General features: G+C 34.1%; 2 protein-coding genes across 5 annotated transcripts; both read right to left on the bottom strand.

The window, feature by feature from the left end:
• Positions 1–2,324: 2,324 nt before the first annotated feature.
• LOC138881551 (uncharacterized) lies at positions 2,325–3,672 on the bottom strand. Its single transcript, XM_070161785.1, has 4 exons — positions 3,459–3,672; positions 3,286–3,341; positions 3,044–3,101; positions 2,325–2,959 (listed from the first exon to the last, which is right to left on the bottom strand). Exons 1-4 carry the CDS (start codon positions 3,670–3,672, stop codon positions 2,325–2,327), a joined length of 963 nt encoding a protein of 320 aa, XP_070017886.1.
• A 6,189-nt stretch (positions 3,673–9,861) lies between these two features.
• Positions 9,862–15,866, bottom strand: LOC104246936 (NDR1/HIN1-like protein 10). Of its 4 annotated transcripts, none has more exons than XM_070162487.1 (2): positions 14,926–15,866; positions 9,862–10,147 (listed from the first exon to the last, which is right to left on the bottom strand). In XM_070162487.1, the coding sequence occupies exon 1, from the start codon at positions 15,727–15,729 to the stop codon at positions 14,953–14,955; it is 777 nt and encodes a 258-aa protein (XP_070018588.1). In that variant the 5' UTR covers positions 15,730–15,866; the 3' UTR covers positions 9,862–10,147; positions 14,926–14,952. The 4 variants fall into 4 exon arrangements, with proteins under 4 accessions (XP_070018588.1, XP_009801147.1, XP_009801149.1 ...); XM_009802845.2 differs by lacking the exon at positions 9,862–10,147 and adding an exon at positions 10,199–10,470; XM_009802847.2 differs by lacking the exon at positions 9,862–10,147 and adding an exon at positions 10,490–10,635.
• Between the last annotated feature and the right edge of the window lie 4,952 nt (positions 15,867–20,818).

The following is a 20,818-nucleotide window of genomic DNA, read 5'->3' as shown; positions in this document are numbered from 1 at the left end:
TAAACCTTCTAAATAATTATAGATAATCGTCAGATATTAATTAAGAAATACTACATGAAAAAAGACTAACATTTTCTCAATTCTCGTAGTGATAGTTTTATTTTTGCACTATTCTCATAGATGTCATTGGAACCTAAAAATAGTCACATAGTGAAATAATAACTCATATTTATGGGAAAGCACAAATGTTGACACGATATAAACGGTTCTTTGATTACGGCATGACTGTTATACTACGACTTGAACTCTTATTTGGTATGATTTTATCTTTTAAAAAATATTTCTATTTTGAAATTTCAATTTCTAAAATTTTATATATAATATAATAATGATTATCTTTATAATGATGCAAGTAAAGATATTAACCTTAATTTAAAATTCACTTTAATCGGCTATCTAAAATTTAAATAATTCTTTGGCTGGATTTATTTCAGTATGACTCCACTTTACGTTTGTCGATATCTCTAGACCCGGAATTTTAATTTTTAATACCCTATATATACAAAATTTTGTTATTTGAATCTTTAAATGTTAAATTAGTTGATTATTATTATAAAATATTGCATATATTGTCTTAAAATTGTCAAGTAGTTTATTTGTCGACATCATACTTGGCTTAACCTCAATGTAAACTACTCAAATTGCATTTCAATTCAAATTCGAATATCATATCAGTTTGTTAGTAATAGTAATTTTTTGAAAATGACACGTAATGTAAATTAAAAAAAAATTCTAAGAGATTCATATCTTATAACCTATGTATTTTAGTTGAAAAAAAAAATTTGAAATCGATGAGATTAACTTTCAAATTTTTTATACTCAACAAAGATGAAACATAAGAAGAAAATTGTTGTCATCTTTTATTTCTCGTTTTTATATCTTTCTAACATTTTTTCAATATTTATTTTCCTTTATCTTATTTTGTATGTCTTTATTTCTTTTGTTACAAAAAATTAATTTATTTCACTATAAAAGGATGAGTTTTAATAAAAATTATCTACACATGAACTTTAATTATATTTTTAGTCTTTGGTTGAAATTATTTCATATTTTTCTTTTGGCTTTATCTAATCAGCCTAAATAGGTGCTCACCTGACCACTTAAATTAAAAAATTGAATGATGTGTAATTTATATATAATTCATATATAATATGTAGGCAGAATATATAGACAGACACTTAAACTATCAAAGAAAGTTCACTTGAACACCTCAACTCAACCATTTTTCACCGAAACACTTCTACTATACTTTTACTGTACTAGTTTAACACGTCCGACTGACATGATAAATAACGTGAATATCACTACATTTGAGCGCGTGAACATCAAAAATATGCTGACAAAAAGACTATTAACGATACAATAAACGGTAACATCCCTCCTTTCTCCAATAATATAATTAGACCCTCCTCCCTCTTACCAGCCCTAATTCTTCACCATTCCCCCAAAATCCAGCCCTATTTCTTCACCCTTTTCTTAATTTTGTTTAAAATTTATATTCTTCTCTCCAAATTGTGTTCGAATCTTGGCTTAATAAGCTAAGCTCTCTATTATGTCTCTCAAAGCAAGAGTCGATTCATGTCGGTGTGGTCATGAATGTCAGTTGAAAACTTCATGGACTCCATCTAATCCTGGAAGGAGGTTCTACGGATGCAAAATTGAAAAGGTAAGTAATAATTAACTAAAATTAATTAATTTTTAGTCATATTATTTTTGGGCTGATTTTAGTTTGAATTAATTTTTTTGAAGGACAAAGGTGGATGTAATTATTTTAAGTGGGTTGACGATGAGTTTTCTAGCCAAGCGAATAGGGTTATTTGGGGTTTACTGAACAAGGTCAAAGCTTTTGAAGAAGAAAGGGCTCGAGCAAGAACAAGGAGGAAGAAATTGGCTTCTATTACTGTAATGATGCTGATTATTTGGGTCTGCTACTGTGTCGTTAGTCATTGAAGTTGATGTGATTTTGCTGGTGGTTGAAGTATTTTGTGGGCAGCTTGTAGTGGTGGTAGATATATTTTGGGTGTATCTAGTGTTTTTGGATGTAAATGTGGCCTGCGGCCTTACTTCAATGAAATGAAACAACTTCTGCAATTTTATGCAATTGGTTATGCCTAGATGAAAACTTTTCTGCAGTTTTTATGTATTGGTTAAATTTTTCTGCAGTTTGATGTTACCAACTGAATGCATTTGTTTAAACTGAATGCAATTTTTCTGCACTTTTATGTTACTAGCTAAAGTGTTTAAATAGAGGCATTAAACAGAATGTTACCAACGCATTTAAATTGCATTCCAGCTAAAATGTTTTCAACAATTCCAAACAACTATCAAAATACATGAACTGGCCCAAAAAAGACAAAATAATCAATCCAAGTTTGGATACTTAGCAAAATACATGAACTGAAATCCAAAATAGCACAATCCAAGTTTGCCTTTCTTTTTTTCTTTTGGGGCCTGCCTGGCATTGGCTTTGGTGCAGGAGGCTCAATTACCATGTTATTAGTGTCAGGCCGCATCTTCATGTTGGGGATTGGTTCAAGAAAGTATTGGTATACCTTGAGAAATATCTCCTTTCTATACCAGTGGTCCACATAATTGTATGGTTCTTCTTCTTGGTGATATATTGCAGATATTGCATGCGCACAAGGGATCCCTCTTAACTGCCAGGATCTACAAGTACATGTTCTTCTCCTCAAGTTCACTATGTATCTGTATTCATACTCATCAACCTCAAACCTATCAGTTCCAAACGACAAAACTTTGCATTTTCTAGACAACTCCTTATTTTCTTCTAGAATCACCCTTGCCATATGAGAAATGTCTGTAATCCAAGTCTCTGCAAACTGTATCATATCAACATGTCTCCTAACTACTTTATGTCTAATGTCCTCTAACATGGTAATAATAGACTTGTGCCTAGGTGCTAATATCCAAGAATTAAAGGTCTCACACATATTATTTTCTACAATATCACATTTGGAGTGTTCAAGGAAAAAAGCTCTACACCAATACTCTTTGTTATATTTCAATAAGCTTTCACATATACCTTTTCCAAGCTTTCCCAAAGCAGCCAGTTCTTCTTTCAACTTTACCTCAAAACTAGCCTTAGAAACAAAATAAGATGAAATCAACAGAAATCAGAAAGCTAAAATAGAAATCAGAAAAATAAAATAGAAAACAGATAACTAATGAGAAGTTTTTGACTCATGAAGTCAGAAATCAGAAAGCTAAAACAGGAACAGAAATTAGAAGTAGAAAGATAAAACATAATAAGATGAAGTAAAGTACCTTTTGCATATCAGACATAATTGTTAATCCAGCTCCATCTCCCAACTCCAAGTCAACTATTAAGTTGTTTATAAATCAACTCCAAGATGCTTTTGATTCATTGTCTATCACAGCCCATGCAATGGGATACATTTGTTGGTTTCCATTTTTTCCAATAACTACCAACAATTCACCCTTACATGCTCCTTTTAGAAAACACCCATCAAAACCAATGATCTTCCTGCATCCTTCCAACCAACCTTTCTTCAATGCATCAAAGCAGACATAGAAATATTTAAACAGATTCTTTCCAGGCTCTAAATTTCTATCAGTTTTGACCAAGCAAATACTACCAGGATTGGTTTGTTCAATATTATCAGCATAGTCACATAATCTAGCAAACTCCATCTTCTAATCCCCCATAAACTTTCTAAGCACTATCTGTTTTGCCCTGTAACAGATGGTTCTGCCAACATATAAACCCAATTTGTCTCTAACCAATTCTTGTATTTCCTAGATCCTAATATAGGGCTGAGATGTGATCCTATCTCTGAATTTGTCAGCAATATACTTAGAATTACAAAGCTTGTTTTTGTTCATTGGATTGCACTTGTGAATAAGATGATACTTCTTAACTATAAAATTTCATGAGTCCCTCTCAAGACTTGCAAATAACTCCCACTGGCAAATCTTTGATTTACATTTCACCCTCACCCTAGTTGCCTCATTAGGTCTGAGTTTCAGCTGTGCATGGTATTCAATAGCATAGTCAGTCACTGCCTTCCTAAATTGTTTGACATTCTCAAATATCATGCCAAGTTCAAAAATAGCCACAACACAATCTAGATCATATCTTAACTTTGTACTCTTCCTTCTACTTGGCAAATCAACACCAATTTCAGCTTCCACATCTAGCTCATCATCAGAATCATCACTACCTATATTAGAACTATCAACATAGTCCTCATCCCCACCTAATTTACCAGCATATTTGTTTGCCTTGTTCTTGCCAATGTCTTCAAAGCCTCTATCAATTTTTCCTTCTCCTAGAGGTACTTCTACATGAACAGTTGGTTTTTTTCTTATTCTAGCCTTTAGCTTGGTTCTCTTTTCATTCCTAACAGCTATCAACTCTTCATCAGCATCACTATCATCTTCTTCTGGTACAACATCAAACTCTAAGTCACTACTACTGTCCAGATCTGAAATAGCACCATCAAGGTCTGTAACATCATCTTCCCCCACTTTACTTTCAGCAGCAACCTCTTCCCTCTCTTCTGTTTCAGCAGCAACCTCTGCCCTCACTTCACTTTCATCAACAACATTTTTCCTAATTTCAGTTTCAGCAACAACCTCTTCCCTCTCTTCTGTGTTTGTTTCCCCAGATGCACCGTTCACTTCACTTAAATCTATTTTTGGACCACCAATAAGTCTAGTAGGAGGCACATCATCCACTACCTCAGGGTCTAGAACAATATGTTGAATATACAAATATAACTCGTCTCCATTTTCAAGGTTAGACACAATATTCAATAATTGTGCATCACTATCCACATAAACAAAATTCTGAGTTTTCGGGTCTTGGTAATAGAAGCCACCCACTATGGCATATTCTATTTTTTAGTGTAATATAATAGTTCTGGAATAGAAAAATGGTCTTTATCAATATCAGCTATTAACACCTCTTGTTCCCCCACATATTTCGAGTCATGGTCAAGGGTAAAATTACTACCATGGTAAAAATTAACAGCAATAAAGTCTGACATCACTATTTTAATATTCCCCAATTTCTTTAAAAAAAACCTTAATTGTGGTACCAAATCATTCCCAACTCCCACATAAACCCACCACTAAAATGACTACAATACAAACACTAAAAAGACTTACCCTTTCAGCACTTCAAGTTTGAAATCAAGCAACACTTCAACAAGTCAGCACCAACAATATACTGATGATCGTTCTTCAATCACATATTTGGACAAAATAAAACAAATCGAACATATATTTACCTATGGGAATAATTACTACTCAATATCGAATGAAAACGAAGCAAAATCAATGGACATGCATCGCTTTGGGCGGATTTTACTGGAATCAAATTTGGGACTTAGGGCTTTTTTTGGTCGTTTGTTGTTTTAGGAATGTGTAAAGAGGGTTATAATTAGGAATAGAGTAAATATGTTTGGTTTTAGCCGGTAAAATAATCTATGTGTCATTGTGAAAAATGTGTCAATTTTTAATTGGTTAGATTATCCATGCTGGAAGCGCGTAATCAAACGCGTCAAAAATTTTTATAAGCTTAGGTCGGACGTGTTAAACCGGTGCAGTAAAAGTATAGTAGAAGTCTTTCGGTGGAAAATGGCTGAGTTGAGGTGTTCAAGTGAACTTTCTTTGATAGTTTAAGTGTCTGTCTATGTATTCTGCCTAATATGTATAATCGTGTGTTGTCGGTATATCATCTATTTATATTAGGTATAAAAAGTAAACAATAAATATGGCCGGATATTATGTAAATATTCCATAAGATTTCGATTTTTTGAGTTATCCATGATATAACTTCTATTATAATAGTTTTAAAACTCTCTACTAATATTCAAAAATATCTTATCTTTTTATTATCTTTGAATTAAAAAAAGTAAAGAGTTTTTTCGAAATAGTTTGTTTACATTTTAAAAAAATATTTCACGTCATACCAATTTTTTCTTTATATATAATCTTTGTTACACTTAAAAACCGCTATAGAAACTATCAATTAGAAATTAATTTATCTCTTGTTGAGTTTGAAAAAAAACCTTTCACATAATCTAATGATTCAAAACTAATATTCTTCAACAAAAAAAATATTATACCCTTGCAATATTGACTTGACTACAGCTAAATGAAGGGGTTTCAGCTTATACCCTTCAATTTCTTGAATGTGCTAAATTGAAATTAATGATAGCAATTGTATAGCCAAAATTTTGTTATTTGTTTAATGTCCGTTTATGCAAATTGACTCTTCAAACAAGTATTCTTCAAGAAGAAAAAAGAAATAATTTTTTTTTTTAATATTGACGGATTTTGTGATGTTTCTTTCTCCAGCATGTATGTTTACTTTATTATATATGTAAGTAAACTTTTATTTGGTTTTGTAAACTCTTTTTTGTTATTTAAATAAACATAGACATGTACCCTATATATTACATTTATTTTAAAAGAATTTCATTTTATTCAAATCTAGTTACAGTATTTCAAAGAACTATACTTATATGATTTTAAATGTGAAAGAGTTTTATAGTTATATGATTTTTTTTTTGCTAGAGGCGAAGTAGTATTTAAATAATTAGAAAAAATAGCAAAAGGTCCTCACATGATTACATATGATCGTTAACCAAATTAAGTATGATAACATGATAAAAAAGATAAATTTTATTTTTAATTTAAATTCGAATTTTAGAACTTTATCTATAAATTCAAAATTGTCTTTTAATTCATATATATATTTATATATTTGAATTAAAAGACAATTTTGAATTTATAGATAAAGTTTTAAAATTCAAATTATTTAACTAAAATAGTCAAATATAGAATAAAGTTACCATATACTATTGACATTTATTAGCTTGCCACTTGAATTAACCATAATGTCAATTATATATGGTAACTTTCTTGCTTTAATATATATATATATATATATATATATATATATATATAGATAGATTAAGAGTAGGCGTTATGGGTATTAATAATTAAGAATAGGAGTTACGAAGATGAAGAGGTTGTGATATTAATTAAGAATAGAAGTTATGAAGAGCAAGGGGTGTGATTTATGGAGCTAAAATTGTTTAAATAATAAGATAATTGAGAAAAATGAAAGGAAAAGCAACAAAAAAAAGGACAATAAAGGTAAATACAATTCTTGGCTTTAGAGAGTGCCGCACCACTTTTTTAATGCCCATATATATATATATATATATAGAGAGAGAGAGATAAACTAGTCAAATTGCCCGTGCTACGCGCGGTTATAAATGATACTTACCATAATCGTTTTTATAAATTTTGTCAAAATTGAATATATATCAATAAAATTGAAGAGTAATTTTTTTATTAAAGGTAGAGCTTAGAATGAATTTAATTTTCATCGTTAAATAAGAAATAAAACGTTTAAAGAATTTTTTACTTTTGAATCTCTATATAAATCTTTTATACATTGATACATATATAGAGTTACTTGATTTCATTTATCACATAGTCACATATTTTGTTTTGCTAAAATTTTCTTATATTCAAATAAAAATATGAATAGAAAAGTGAAGAAACAACAGAAAGGAAAATAAATAATAAACTGAATTGTATTTTCTACCAATATATCTCAAGATACTGACTATCTTTTCCATAAGAACTTCAAAAAATCTAACCAAATAATTTAAACTTATGATTTTAATGTGGCAGCTCCAATTTAGTTATTTGCTCAGTTACAAACAAATAAATAGGAATAAAGATAAAATAAGTGAATGGAAATAAAATAAAATTTTGAGGGACAACAAAAATATGAGAATATTAAATATGTTTACCTTATGTTTATGTTGATTATATCAATCATCAATAGGGAATATATAAAAACTGTTCATTAACATGGAGAAATTCAAAAGCTCAGTAGTAGTACTATTTATCAAAAACCATAGAAATTTATAAGATAAGTAAATGGCAAAAAAATAAAATCTTTGAGGAGCAAAAAAACATTTGGGAATATTTAAGATGAAATATAGTATCAATCGTTAACATGAAAATAAGGTAAACATTTTAAAAATCAATAGGGAATAAAAATTATTCTTTAATATGAAGAAATTCAAAAGCTAGAAATATTAAAAATAATTTAACTTTTGATCAATGAAATATCGTAGGAGAATTTGAATAAAAACTACGAAAGGAGTGTACGTAAGGAATTTCATGAAACTTGTACGTAAGGAATTTCATGAAACTAACTTTAAAATAGTAGTTTACTCATACGGTGCAAATAATTAAATGGAAATTTTATCTCAAAATATTATGCCTACTTGAGAAATAAAAATTTTTCTTGTACTACAAGAAGTTGATCCAATAGGACAGAAGGAATCATAGAATTGGAATAAAAAATTGAAGATAAAAGATGTATAGCAATATATTATAAAGCTGAAAGAACTGGCAGAGGATTTCAAGAAGAATTACTCTTTCTCTTCTTACGGTGATTAATTTATTTAGTACCGTAAAAAGATTGTGAAAATAAAGCCAACGGTTAAGTTAGATCTTCAACAGAAGTTAGTTGCATAAGCTCTCTGGAAAAGGAACTTCAAATTGGAAGGAATACTCAGGGGAGATGCATGCTATGTATTCTAACATATTTTTGTTTCATTAGCATAAGCAATGCTAAAAGTTGAACTCATTGATTGTGTTACTATATTTTCTTCAACCGCATCTTTTGTAGGTTGCTTTTGTGCATTACTAAAGTATACATGGTAAAAAGCGTAAAATATGTGGGGAAAAAAACAAAGAATTACGAATATTGACTTCAAAAAATAAATATACCGTAGCATATCAAGAAGATTTATTTCACCAGTGAATGATATTTGGACCTAATGACCTTTTATTATTTCAAACTGAGAAATTCAAACACCATGAATTTTAAGCAGTGCAGACATCTTGTTCGGTCGAAAATGACGGACTTTGTTATTGTTGAGAAATTGCATATATGTGGCGGCCACGCTCTAGAACTTATTTGATTACTTTCACGTGAGAAAGTAAAAGAGGTAATTGTTGAGATGTAGAAGACAAATAATTAAGATATAGAAAAATGGGCAAATAATACTGGAAAGTGAACTTCAAACATGAATGTCTTTGCAAAGCCTATAAGACATTTCATGTGTAGTTATTTAGGAATAAAAGAGAAAACGTTTGGATAAAGAGGAAACGTTTGGACTCTTTGTAAAGTCTGTTAGAAGAGGCATTTAAGGTGTAGTTATTAGGAATTAAAGAGGTAGATTTCGGCTAAAGATGCAATGTTCGGAGTTCTAATATATGAACACCAACTATTTTAAAAACAGAGAAAAAAGAAAAAGAGGTGAAAGAATGGCAAAAAAATGAGAAAAAAGATAAATGTGATTCATGGAAGAGACATGCCACATCACCTTCTTCATTCCCAACTTTATATATATATATATATATATATATATAGATAAATGTTACTCCCCCGTATCTAAGTTGTTTCAACTTATTTGGCGAATATTAAGAGAGAAAAAATAGGACGTTTAAAATTTGTGGTTTAAAATAATTCATAAATAGTTATGTGACTATAAATTATCTCATTAAGAATGAAAAAGGAATTTTAAAATTAAATTATTTTTAAATTTAAAAAAAGTTCATTCTATTTGAAACTAACTAAAAACGGAATAGGTTCAATCTTTTTGAAAGGAATATGTTCTCAGTTTTTACTAAAACATCCATGATCCTTGTTAGTATTTGATGAATGACTGACTACAACAAAGTACCACCATTTTTTCATTGTTGTGTGTATGTAGATAAAAGAAAAAAGAAAAGTACCCAAATATTTATTACAGTCAAGTTTTGAAACAGGTGTGTTTTCATTACTGACTAACTCCAACGTCGAGTTTCTCCACGCGTGACTATGTTTTATAACGCGCAACAATGTCATGACTTCGGCTATGTAAGCATTGTAGCTTTTGGAGACATGTTCTTTTTCCACTCTTTTAATTTTCTTTTAAAACAATAAGAGTGGTATCCAATCTTTTGCGCGCACTTTCTAACTATTCCTCAACTAACTACTTGAGTACTTGCCACCTCCCACCGTCATAGTAGCTCAGACTCAAGAGGATAGCAACAAATCATCTAATCATTTGACACCACAACCCTGCATTAAACATTTTGCGGTTTCTTCACAAAATCAGAGAGTGCAGGCCGCTGATCAAATTTCCTCACTATTGATTTATCAGTTAACAAGTCTAAACAATACAGTTATGTTAGATAAAAATAAATCAGCCTTCAAGCTTTTGACATATAAAAAGGACATGTGAAGGAAATTATGCAGTACATCATATGTTTTGGAAGCATTTGATAACTATTACTACAAGTTCTAATCAAAGAATCTAAAAAGATTATCCCTGACGAAGAACCAACAGCAACAGAAGCCTCTGAAATCATATTGGTAGAAAAGACTGGTAAAATGATAGATAGCTGAAAATGATAGAAGTAGTTAGCTTCACAAGGGACACGACAAACATCATATTTCAACTACTAGTATAATAAAAAGCCCCAATGGTGTTGCTTCGCGAGCATATTCTTCCTACCATCTTATGCTTTTTCAATAACATAGCAATACGCTTAATTGCATAACAAAACCTGAACCATGAAATACAGCACCCAATCATGATTATACAACATTAAGAAGAAGCCATGGCATCTTTCTGGTTCTTTAAGCATAAACTTTCAAAAGTTTCACTAGTAAACTAAGGGCTCAAAGAACAAAGGGCAGATAAGATTGATCTGCCATGATAAAGTTATGGAAAGTATAAAATGTAATATGTAGATCTCTTGGAGATCAATAATGAACTCGATCGACAAAGCAAATAATAAATCCTTATAAAGTTCCAAGCCACAAGTTAACTCACCTGAAGCTGCGGAGATATCCAACCCCAAATCAGCGCAACATGGTTATGCATGTAAACTTTAATTTCTATTTTGCATGTCAACTTTAATTTCTATTTAATAGATTCCTTCGATGTGATCCAACATCATCATCAGGAACACATCTTAAAATTTCATGAAGTTCAAAAACATTGCTGCATCTTTTTTGGAAGCAGTTACACCAGAATGAAAGTATGGCTGCTAGTCTCATATGAAATTTTTTCCTTCTACACGCCACGGTTGAAAAAACCCAAAAAGATAAAATGATCTCCTTATGAATATAAGAAACTATTACAATTTCATTTCAGATGTCAAGCTACAAACACCAGGTATGCCCAAAGACCTGCTACTACTGCCAACAGTTCAATTAACTGATCTTGATATAGAAAAGGTCTGAAGCATAATAGCATAACATATGAAGTACCCTTCTTGCTTCCTTAGTAAAATCCAGGAACATTGACGTGAGGATGTAAACACCAACCCAGTGCCTAAGATCTAATTTTCAAATTCTGTTCTGGATATTACAAGGACTCAATGTTTTGATCTTTTATCTTCTAAACTGAAATTTCTAAAAGTCTACCCATATTTCTAGGATAAGTCCAACAAACTATCTTATTATGTCTTAGTTCGCTCTGCTCATTATAGGGCATATATTGATTCCTTGAGGATCCCAATTGTTCCTTAATTTTTCATTATCAAAATTGCAGCATTAAAGTTATCGCTTTTCTAATTCAGTGTAGTTATGATCAAGTATAAGATTTATCTAAGATAATATAATTTCAAACTGTGGTGAATGGATATTAAATGATCATTAGGAGTACAACATGAAACTGGGTGCATAAAGAAGAGTCTATCATAAACTCTATGAAATTTTTTAAATGATTCAAATGAGCAATGCCGCTTGCTCATCCGCAAAAGAGGCAGACAAAAATACTATAGTATCTTTTCAGGGATAACAAGATAGCTAAGACGCAGTAAGTACTGAACAGAAGTTACACTCTCTGAAACTAAAACCTAAAGATCTCAAAGCTGGATATTGTTTCCCGTTACCAGAAGATCTGAACACTCCATGAACTATAAGATGAATGATGACCGTACATATCCAAACTATCAGCTAGAAAATGATATACAGAATCCTGATCATTGATTTGATGAGCGCATATTGCGCAGAAGATCTCCTTGTTCACTTTCTTAAATATGAGGAGAGCAAATAAAGGATCAGAGAAAGAAAATCACGTCGATGCCAACCAAATTCAAATAATACACAGTGGATGAAGTGTATCTATTTTATTAAACCACGATATTTTCCAAAGCTTATACGGATCGAAGCAAATATGGCATCAACTAAGCCAGTAATCACGACCTAAGTTGCTCGGACACGGCAATTTGGGTGCCGTACCCGTGTCGACATGACACTGACACGGGTAAGGGTGTGGGATCTGTGTCGGATATGGTCAGACAAGATCGGGTGCGTTGACCAAAATTTTTCCCAATTGATTTCACTAAGTAAAGATTTGAAAAGATGGAAAACGAAATACCTTCAATTTCGCTGATATTCTCCTTCTTATATTAGTCCTTTTGTCTCCTTTGAAGCTTTTTGTCTTGGTCAATCTTCTTGTTCATGCTGCAGGTTTTTGAAATCAAGAGCTCATGTTTTTTTTTTTGGCAGAGAAGCAAAAGATGGGTGGTGGACTACTGGACTGAGGCATAATGGGTTTTGTACTAAAAAAACAAAGAGATGGAAAAACTTTTGTTGGGGAAGAAGACTCAGAGATGGAAAGAAGAAGAGGCGAGTACAGAGAACGGATGAAGAATGAGACAAATTAGGAATTGACCACTTTTTAATTGACAACTAATATTTTGCCGTTTATGAAGAGTTATAGCTGTCTCTCATTAAATATTGCATCCACTTGCAATATGGGCCACAAAAAAGAGTTACTGTAGCTATTTTTAAAAAGTGATATGCTTTTTGACATACTTTACCTTTATGACCATGTTACTATAGCAAATTTACTACAAGTGTGCAAACTTTTTTGTCTTGGCACGACAAATATTAATACAAGTGTGCAAACTTTTAGCCGTATCCTCGCACCCGTGTCGGTTCTAGGATCCGTATCCCCGAATCTTAAAATTTTCATTTTAAAGGATCCGACCTCTAGATCCGCACCCGTGTCGGACATCCGTAACCGTGTCAGAGCAACTTAGATCACGACTTACAACATGCCTAAACATGGACGGTTGACCCAACCAGCAGTCCCATCTTATGATATCGCTCCTATCCCCTCATCCGTACACGGGCAACACTCATTATAAAATATATTCCTATATCTTTTTTAAAAAAACTTCTTTGAGATGCTTCTATCATTATAGGGTAAGGAGAGAATATACTAGAGTGAAATACCTGACAAGTACATCTCCACTTCCCCAGATAGATGGGAGGGGTATATAGTCATACATGCAGTGATAGATCTGCAACCATGAAATATGCCCCACAGCTCAATTGATCTTTTATAAAGACACTTACCATTAAAATCAAGCATACATAGATGCCGCTAGCAAATGCACATCTCAAAATTCTTAAACCACTGAAACTGACTCATCTTAACTCTTGTATAATCTCCACTTAACATCTCCAGTTACCAAAGTCTGGCCCTATACCCTCTTGCCTCTTCTTCTCAAATACAAGCATCTCCTTAGGTTATCAAAGGTGGAGACCATGTAGCTTCTAAAAGTAAGCCAAAGTCATTAGTAACAGCTAGGGTTAGGTTTCATTAGAACCAAGAATCTAAACTTTAGAGCTAGTGAGAGTCTTTGCTCATCCCAAAAAGAGGTCCCAAATTTACTTATCAACCAATAAAAACAGAAATCCCAAATTTGAAGAGACGCAGGCACATCTCCTCAGATAGTGTGTTACCTAACCTAGATCAGAATGTCCGTAGTCTGGAAGGACCTTAAAAGTACCATCCACTATTTCACCCAAAACTATAAGGTCTATAACACATAACTAGCCGGTCTACTTATCTGCCAAAAGCAGCACATGTTTTAAAGCTACATTAGTGCTTCATATTCACACAATTGTCGCTGTTCAAGAGAACTTCTTCCAGCTAGTGGAGATGAAAGTAACATACAGAGGAAACTGCATATGAACGAAGCAACTGCTACTCTCCTGGAACTATAACATATCACTTTCCAGTAATTTATATCCCACAAGAACTTCTGTAGGACTTGGCAAGCACTGAGATGCGCTTTTATCCGATGAAGCAAAGGAAAAGCACATGACTTTTTAATGATTTAGTACCTGAAGGATCGTGTCAAAGTACCAGGACAAAAGATTTAAGTTATATAGGCTGCAGATGTCAATAGCCAAATTTGTCCAGCAATGGAATGATCCAGAAACAAAATCCATAATCACATTAAAGAGCCTGTCTACATCATTACCTCAAGACCGGTGATGTACAGCTACTCATAAATCATACTAATTTTTTAAGAGATGTACAACTACTCATAAATCATACTAATTTTTGAAGAGAACGTATCAATCTTACATCCATGTCCACTTCTTTCGCTATGCTATGAATAGATGCAATAAGAATAGAAAACACAACAACTTACTAAAGCTATTAGCTGCATATGCAATGGACCAGTGCCGGAGCTAGGTTGAAAAATATCCCCTTCGTTGAAATATAATGTTGCCCAAATAGGGAAAGAACGAACTTTTTGGGTACAGATAATTTGTTAAATCTCCTTGATATAAGAGAAAAATTGCAACTTTTCAAAACTTGATTCTCGGGCCCTCACAAAAAACAACAAAAAACTGAAGAAAACTGCACACAATGTAAACCAATGAAACCCTCATATCTTTGTCTAATAAATCACACTACCCTTAATCACAAATAACCACGTTGCATTTGCCAATAACAAAAGAAACCATCCATAAAAAACAACTAAGTATCATAAACAAAATAAGCTAATGCTCCTATAAACTACAATACTTAGAATTTTCACCTTAAAACAAGCGAAGATCACCAACTGTCAGAGTCCAACCCGGCACTGTCGGGGCCCACCAAGCAAGTTCCCGGACGACTTATTGGGCCCAACCCCAACAGACAAATCCTTACAGTAAACCCTTATAAACCTCCTCCTCGCTCTCCAAGACCCCGCCTTAAACCTGACCCTAGCCACCATCCTCACATCAAACCCAATTGCACTACTTCGAGCCCTCTCTTTATTCATCCCATCAAAGGCTCGATTCTCTACATACGAACCTGAAGTAGCAAAACTCGCTTTCTGGGCAGTCTCAGCCCGTTTATCCTGAAAAAACGGCGGGACTGTAGTGTCGGAAAGCGAAGCCGAATCATAAAAAACCGCTGCTGCTACATCATCGTAGTAAAGTGTCAACTTTTTGTTGGGGTTTCGGACAGTAAAACGGAGGTCCCAATTAGCGGAAATTAATGAATTGGAGAGATTAAGGTTTGAGACTGAGAGCGAGTCGACTCGGAACTCCGGTAGACGGGGGCGGAGGATGAGCCAGACGATAAAAACAAAGGTGCCGGTGATGACCATAGCAGCTATGGCTATAGCGATTATGCGGCGGAGGAAGGTGGCCCGTTGGACGGCGTAAGGAATGGGTTGTTGGTAGTATGGATTGTTGTTGTAGTATGTGGTGGAGGAAGGTGGGGGTGCGGCGTATGGGTAGGCGGTGCCGGGTGGTGGGGGTTGAGCGGAACTGCCGTAACCGCCGTAACCGTTAGGGTTTGGAGGGGCGGCGGCGGGGTAACCGGTAACTGGTGGTCTATTGGGGTCGTTCATGGCAGAGAATTTGTTGGAGCATAAGGCGGGGGGAGTGGGGTTGTTTTGTAGTGGTCGGTCGACTTATTGCAGGAGAATTGGAATGTGCGGAAAGTCGGCAAATGATTCTTTGGAAACGAAAAGATGAAATAGACACTTTGGGGGAGGTGTAGTTTCAGTTAGAGGAAATGTGAGGTGCTTTTTGATATATTAAAAAGATTGGGGGTATAAGTATATAAAACTGTATGAGAAACGTAATAAGAGGCGCACGATACGATTCTCTCTCTTGGCGATTTTTAGCAAACCTACGCCACTCATGAGAAAGAGAGCTCGGTTCCCCTCTCAGAGAAAACTCTAATGGCGCACGACACTACTGTGCAAAGCACTACACAGGTGAAATCGAATGGGAATCAAGATGGTACGAGTAGAAATATGTGCAATTCTGAGAAATCGGAACAATTAGGTGAGTGGAAGGTTGCCTTTGTCTTCAAAGAAGTGGAGTAAGATGGAATGTCAGCAGTTACTAGACAAAATTACAAAAAGGATCACAAATGCTTACTCAAGGCATTTGTCAAGAAGGTTACAAATTATAAATGTTGTCTTGTTTTCAATCTATAACTTTTGGGGAGCAGTCTTTATTCTCTCACAAAGTGTGCTCAAAGCAGTTGACAAGAGATGTAGGGACTACCTATGGGGCACATCAGAGGAACACAAGAAGGTAGCATTGGTGGCTTGAGAGAGGTGTGTAAACCAAAAAAGTATGGAGGGTTGAACACAAGGGGATGCAACAACTGGAATACATCCCCAGTGGGAAAACTAGTCTGACAACTAGATGAGAAAAAGGATTCACTTTGGGTGAGGTGGGTGCATGGCATATACATAAAGCAAAATAATACCATTTGGAACCATAGCCCTCCAGTGAATAGCAACTGGTAGTGGAGGAAGCTTAATGCACTTAAGGCAATCATGGCATAATGGTACCAGAGTGGTAAATACCCTCTTACACCTAGTGGACAATATCAGTAACTCAAAGCTATAATGCACTGTTGACTGGACTGGTTAGATGTAAAGTTGTTGATCTAGTATAGACCAAAATAATGTAGCCAAAACATAGGTTCATAGTTTGGTTGGCCAATCAAAAACAAATTGCTCATAAGGAGAGACTGCAGCACCTGCACATAATATTGACAGACAATACAAGTAGCTTATAGAGGAATGGAGTAGTGGAAACAATGCAACGTCTATTTTGTGGACTGTGAGTGAATAAGGAAGATGAGAAATGAGCTAAGTCAATAGACAGAGATTTGACTGATGGCCAGGAGAGTTACACAATGCCTACATTGGTTGAGAAGCAAAAAATGGAAGCAGATGAAGAAAGAAATAGTGGCAGCCATATGTGGGGCAGCGATCTACCACACATGGCAGTCACAGAATTGAAGGATATTCAGGAACACAACTGTGAACACAGACCTTGCAATTGCACAACTAAAAAAGGAGCTCAAATATAGATTAGATGATATACATATATGTAGGAAAGCACAACAATGTAGGCAATTACTAATCAAGTTATGTAATTAGAGAGAAAATAGCTAGAGGTTAGTGTTTATAGTTGGCAAAATTTTTCTTGTTTTTTCTCATATGTATTTGAAGACCTAACTACAGAGTTAAGTGTATTGTAGTTATAGGAGCTCAAGAGATATACTAATTTGATTTGTTAATGGTAATATTTCACATTTATTATTAAAAAAAAGGTATATAAAGCTCAGAGTTTAATTAAGAAAAATCATAATTTTTCAATGTTTGATTATATTGATTTATTGAAGAAACATATTTCTACCTAAAGGTGATGTGGGAATTTAGTCACTTATGATTAGAAATTATTTTTACACATGATATAATATTTTCTTCGCTATCTTGAATTCAGTCTTTTTAATATTATTATTTATTGTCACTACTTCTTTTCTTCTTTTCTATAGACGAGGGTCTATCAGAAACAATCTTTCTACTCTCTCAAGGTAGAAGTAAGGCTGAGTACATCTTATGAAAATTTATTGAATTTTATTATTGTTGTTTTGTTGATAAAACATTTTAGTTATAACTGTTAACGGAAATGTAAAAGAAAGAACACAAGATTTAACGTGGTTCGGATCAAAATAATCCTACGTCCACCAGAGAACAGTTGCCTTTTTAATATTAACAAAGGAAGGAGAGAGTTCCCAATTACACTTAAGAGAATTTCTCTCTTAACTCTCTACTCACTACAATGTGTTGTATTATTTTTGGGATGGTTTCTACAAATGAAGGAGTGCATCTATTTATAGAGGTAAAGACCTCCTCTTGATGTCATTGGTGACATCAAACTACCTCCTCTTGATGTCATGGGTGACATCAAAGGAGGAAGCTTCCTCCTAGCATCCACACCAACTCTTTCCACCAACTCTTCCAATTGGCATGCCATTGTTGACTAAACATAAACCAAAACTTCTAAGCTTACTGGGCAACCCCGTTGTAAGAAACAAGAAGAATCAAACCATTGTTGAACATACCGTGAACACGTGATTTTTGCTTCACGAAAACTACTCCAAAAGAAATCAAAAATAAAACAAAATTCTCTTTGTGTACAATTTTGAAAATTTGCGTGATATTTTGGTAATTATTTTGTCCGTAAATGTTTACCCTTGTTGTGATTAATTAAAAAATACAAAAATACATGTTGCATGCACATTCAAGATTTAATTGTGCATCTTGGAATTAATTAAACCATGTTTTATTTTAAAAGAAAGAAAATCAAAAAAATATGTATTTGTTGTATTTTGTCATTTATGTGTGCCGTTGTGTAATTTTATTTTATTTTTAATTAAATGTTTGACCTTGTGCGTTAATTGTTGTTAAGGTTTAATTAACATTTTTGTAGGCTAATTTTGGTTTTACAAATTATTTTTAGAATTTTATTGATTGTAAATTAAAAGTAGAAAAAGAAAAAGAGTTGGAAAAAAAATAAAGAAAACTCGGTTTGGGCCAAAAATATTAAAATGAAAGCAGGACCAAACGAGCTGGCCCAAGGCGTAAACCGGTCCGTCTTCTCAGAGGTGCCCGAACGGCACCGTTTTTGTCACAGTTGAGCGGGGCCGTTGATCTTAAATGGATCAACGGCCAAGATCACATCTTTCATACCCGTCCCCTGTAACCGACCCATTACCCGGTCAAACCGGACCCCCTGTTAGACCAAACGATGGCGTTTTCTCCTGTTAAAATGATCCAGGCCGTTGATCATGATTGATCCAACGACCAGGATTCCTCAGCCACTCCACTATATAAACCTAAAATCACTACCCGCACCCCATAGCCATTACCCCTTCCGTCTCTAACCTCTCAAACCAAACTCCTCCCTCGATAACCCTAGCCGCCACCAAATCCTCCCATCTGAAACCCGACGGCAACAATGCCGCCGGCCTCCATAGCTACACCACTGTACCTTCACACCACCCTGAACACGAATCCCTGGTCACTTAACTTCGAATCATCCCCAATGTTCTCGAATCTTCAATCGAAGATTCGAGCCAAAACCCTAAATCACCTAATGAGTCCCAAAATCACACCAACCACCCACCTGACCTCCCTCATGCTTAAACCACCATTAATCCCGTTCGAATCTCATGAGAACCACTCGAATCCCAAATCGAACAAAGAAGAACCCTAGATGCCAAGAAGTCGGAGCTCGTCTAGATTGGGGGAAAAACTTGAGGTCTCGACTGACCTTAGTTGAGTGTTCTCAGTCGAGAACACTCGATTAAGGTCCGTTTGACCCCAAAAACTCGAAGTCAAGGTTGACGGAGCAGGATCTGTGTGGTTTAATTCCGGGTATCTTTTCTATTTTTATTTTCCATTCATTTTTGTTGTTGTTCTTGACCTATTTTATCTGTGTAATTAACGTTGGGTCAATTAGTTTCTTCATCCTCTGTTTCTTAGTTGTTGCTACCTGTTTTAGGTTCAGTGTTGTTTTGCTTAACTAATCTTTTGATTGCTTGGTTACTTTGTTTTTATCCTTCGCATCAGACCGTTTATTTTGGTCCACTTTCAGTAGAGTTTTGGTTTGTTGTTGTCGATTATCACTACTGACTGTGTGAATCATTCGAAATAACTTCATCATTTAGTTCGTCTTGTATGTTTTAGCCTGTTTGGGATTCTGCTTTTTTCTGTTTATTTGAAAAAATTCGAAGTTATTTCAATATCAGTAATTCTCCTATGAGTTGTTCTGATAGTAGTAATTCAAAGGCTTTCAACATGTGTGTATTTGTTTCCCTGAATCACTGAATCTCTCATTTTTTGATCTTGCTTAAGTTCAGTGTTTGTTGGAATTGGCTGGGTTGCATAACAGGTTAGGATCTGATGTGAATTGAACCTAGGATCACTTTTGAACCTTAAGTTCATTAGGTTAGATTAGCATGATAATAGTCTGAGTTTTGGTTCATGTTTGTTTGTTTCCCTTCCTGCCTCGTTTGTGTTCTAAGGTTGAATTAAAATTGAGCCTGTTGGTATAGTCAATTCATTGAACTGGATTTATTGGTCATTTGTTATCTTGAATCTGTCAATACCCTTAAAACCCCATTGATTGTTTCTTCTTGTATATTTCAATCTGATTAAGGCATGTGCTCAACGAGTTGATTCCAGCTTTCATTTTTGATTCCAGCATTCATTTTCTTTTGTGCTGCCATGAGCCCTTAGTTTTCATTTTTTAGGCCATAGCTTGAGTGAGTAACTGATTTGAATAGCTTAGAAAGGTTCAATGCACAAGCTGGTAGGGCAGTAATTTCAGGACTTTGGGGGGTAGTTTGGGAATTGAAAACAGGAAGAGATGGGTGGTCTGAGTGTTCTGTCCACTAAGTATTAAAATACCTTTTAACTAATGAATTAATTAGTATTAATGGGGAATAAAAGGGGATGAGGGTCTGAAATTAAGGAAAAGATTTCCTTAATGGCTGATTAAGTGAAAAAGGCAGTCTTAGTGGCAGATAGTGGAAAAATTCTGATTTTTTAAAGAAGAGAGGGGTCGGACAACACTGAGTTGGACAGTAGGATGAGTAAGGGGACAGATTTGTTTAAAAGGGGT

The sequence above is a fragment of the Nicotiana sylvestris genome, chromosome 11 (assembly GCF_000393655.2).
Source record: "Nicotiana sylvestris chromosome 11, ASM39365v2, whole genome shotgun sequence".
NCBI lineage: Eukaryota > Viridiplantae > Streptophyta > Magnoliopsida > Solanales > Solanaceae > Nicotiana > Nicotiana sylvestris.
The sequence above is the reverse complement of the archived record's forward strand: the minus strand, read 5'-3'. Positions and strand labels throughout refer to the sequence as shown.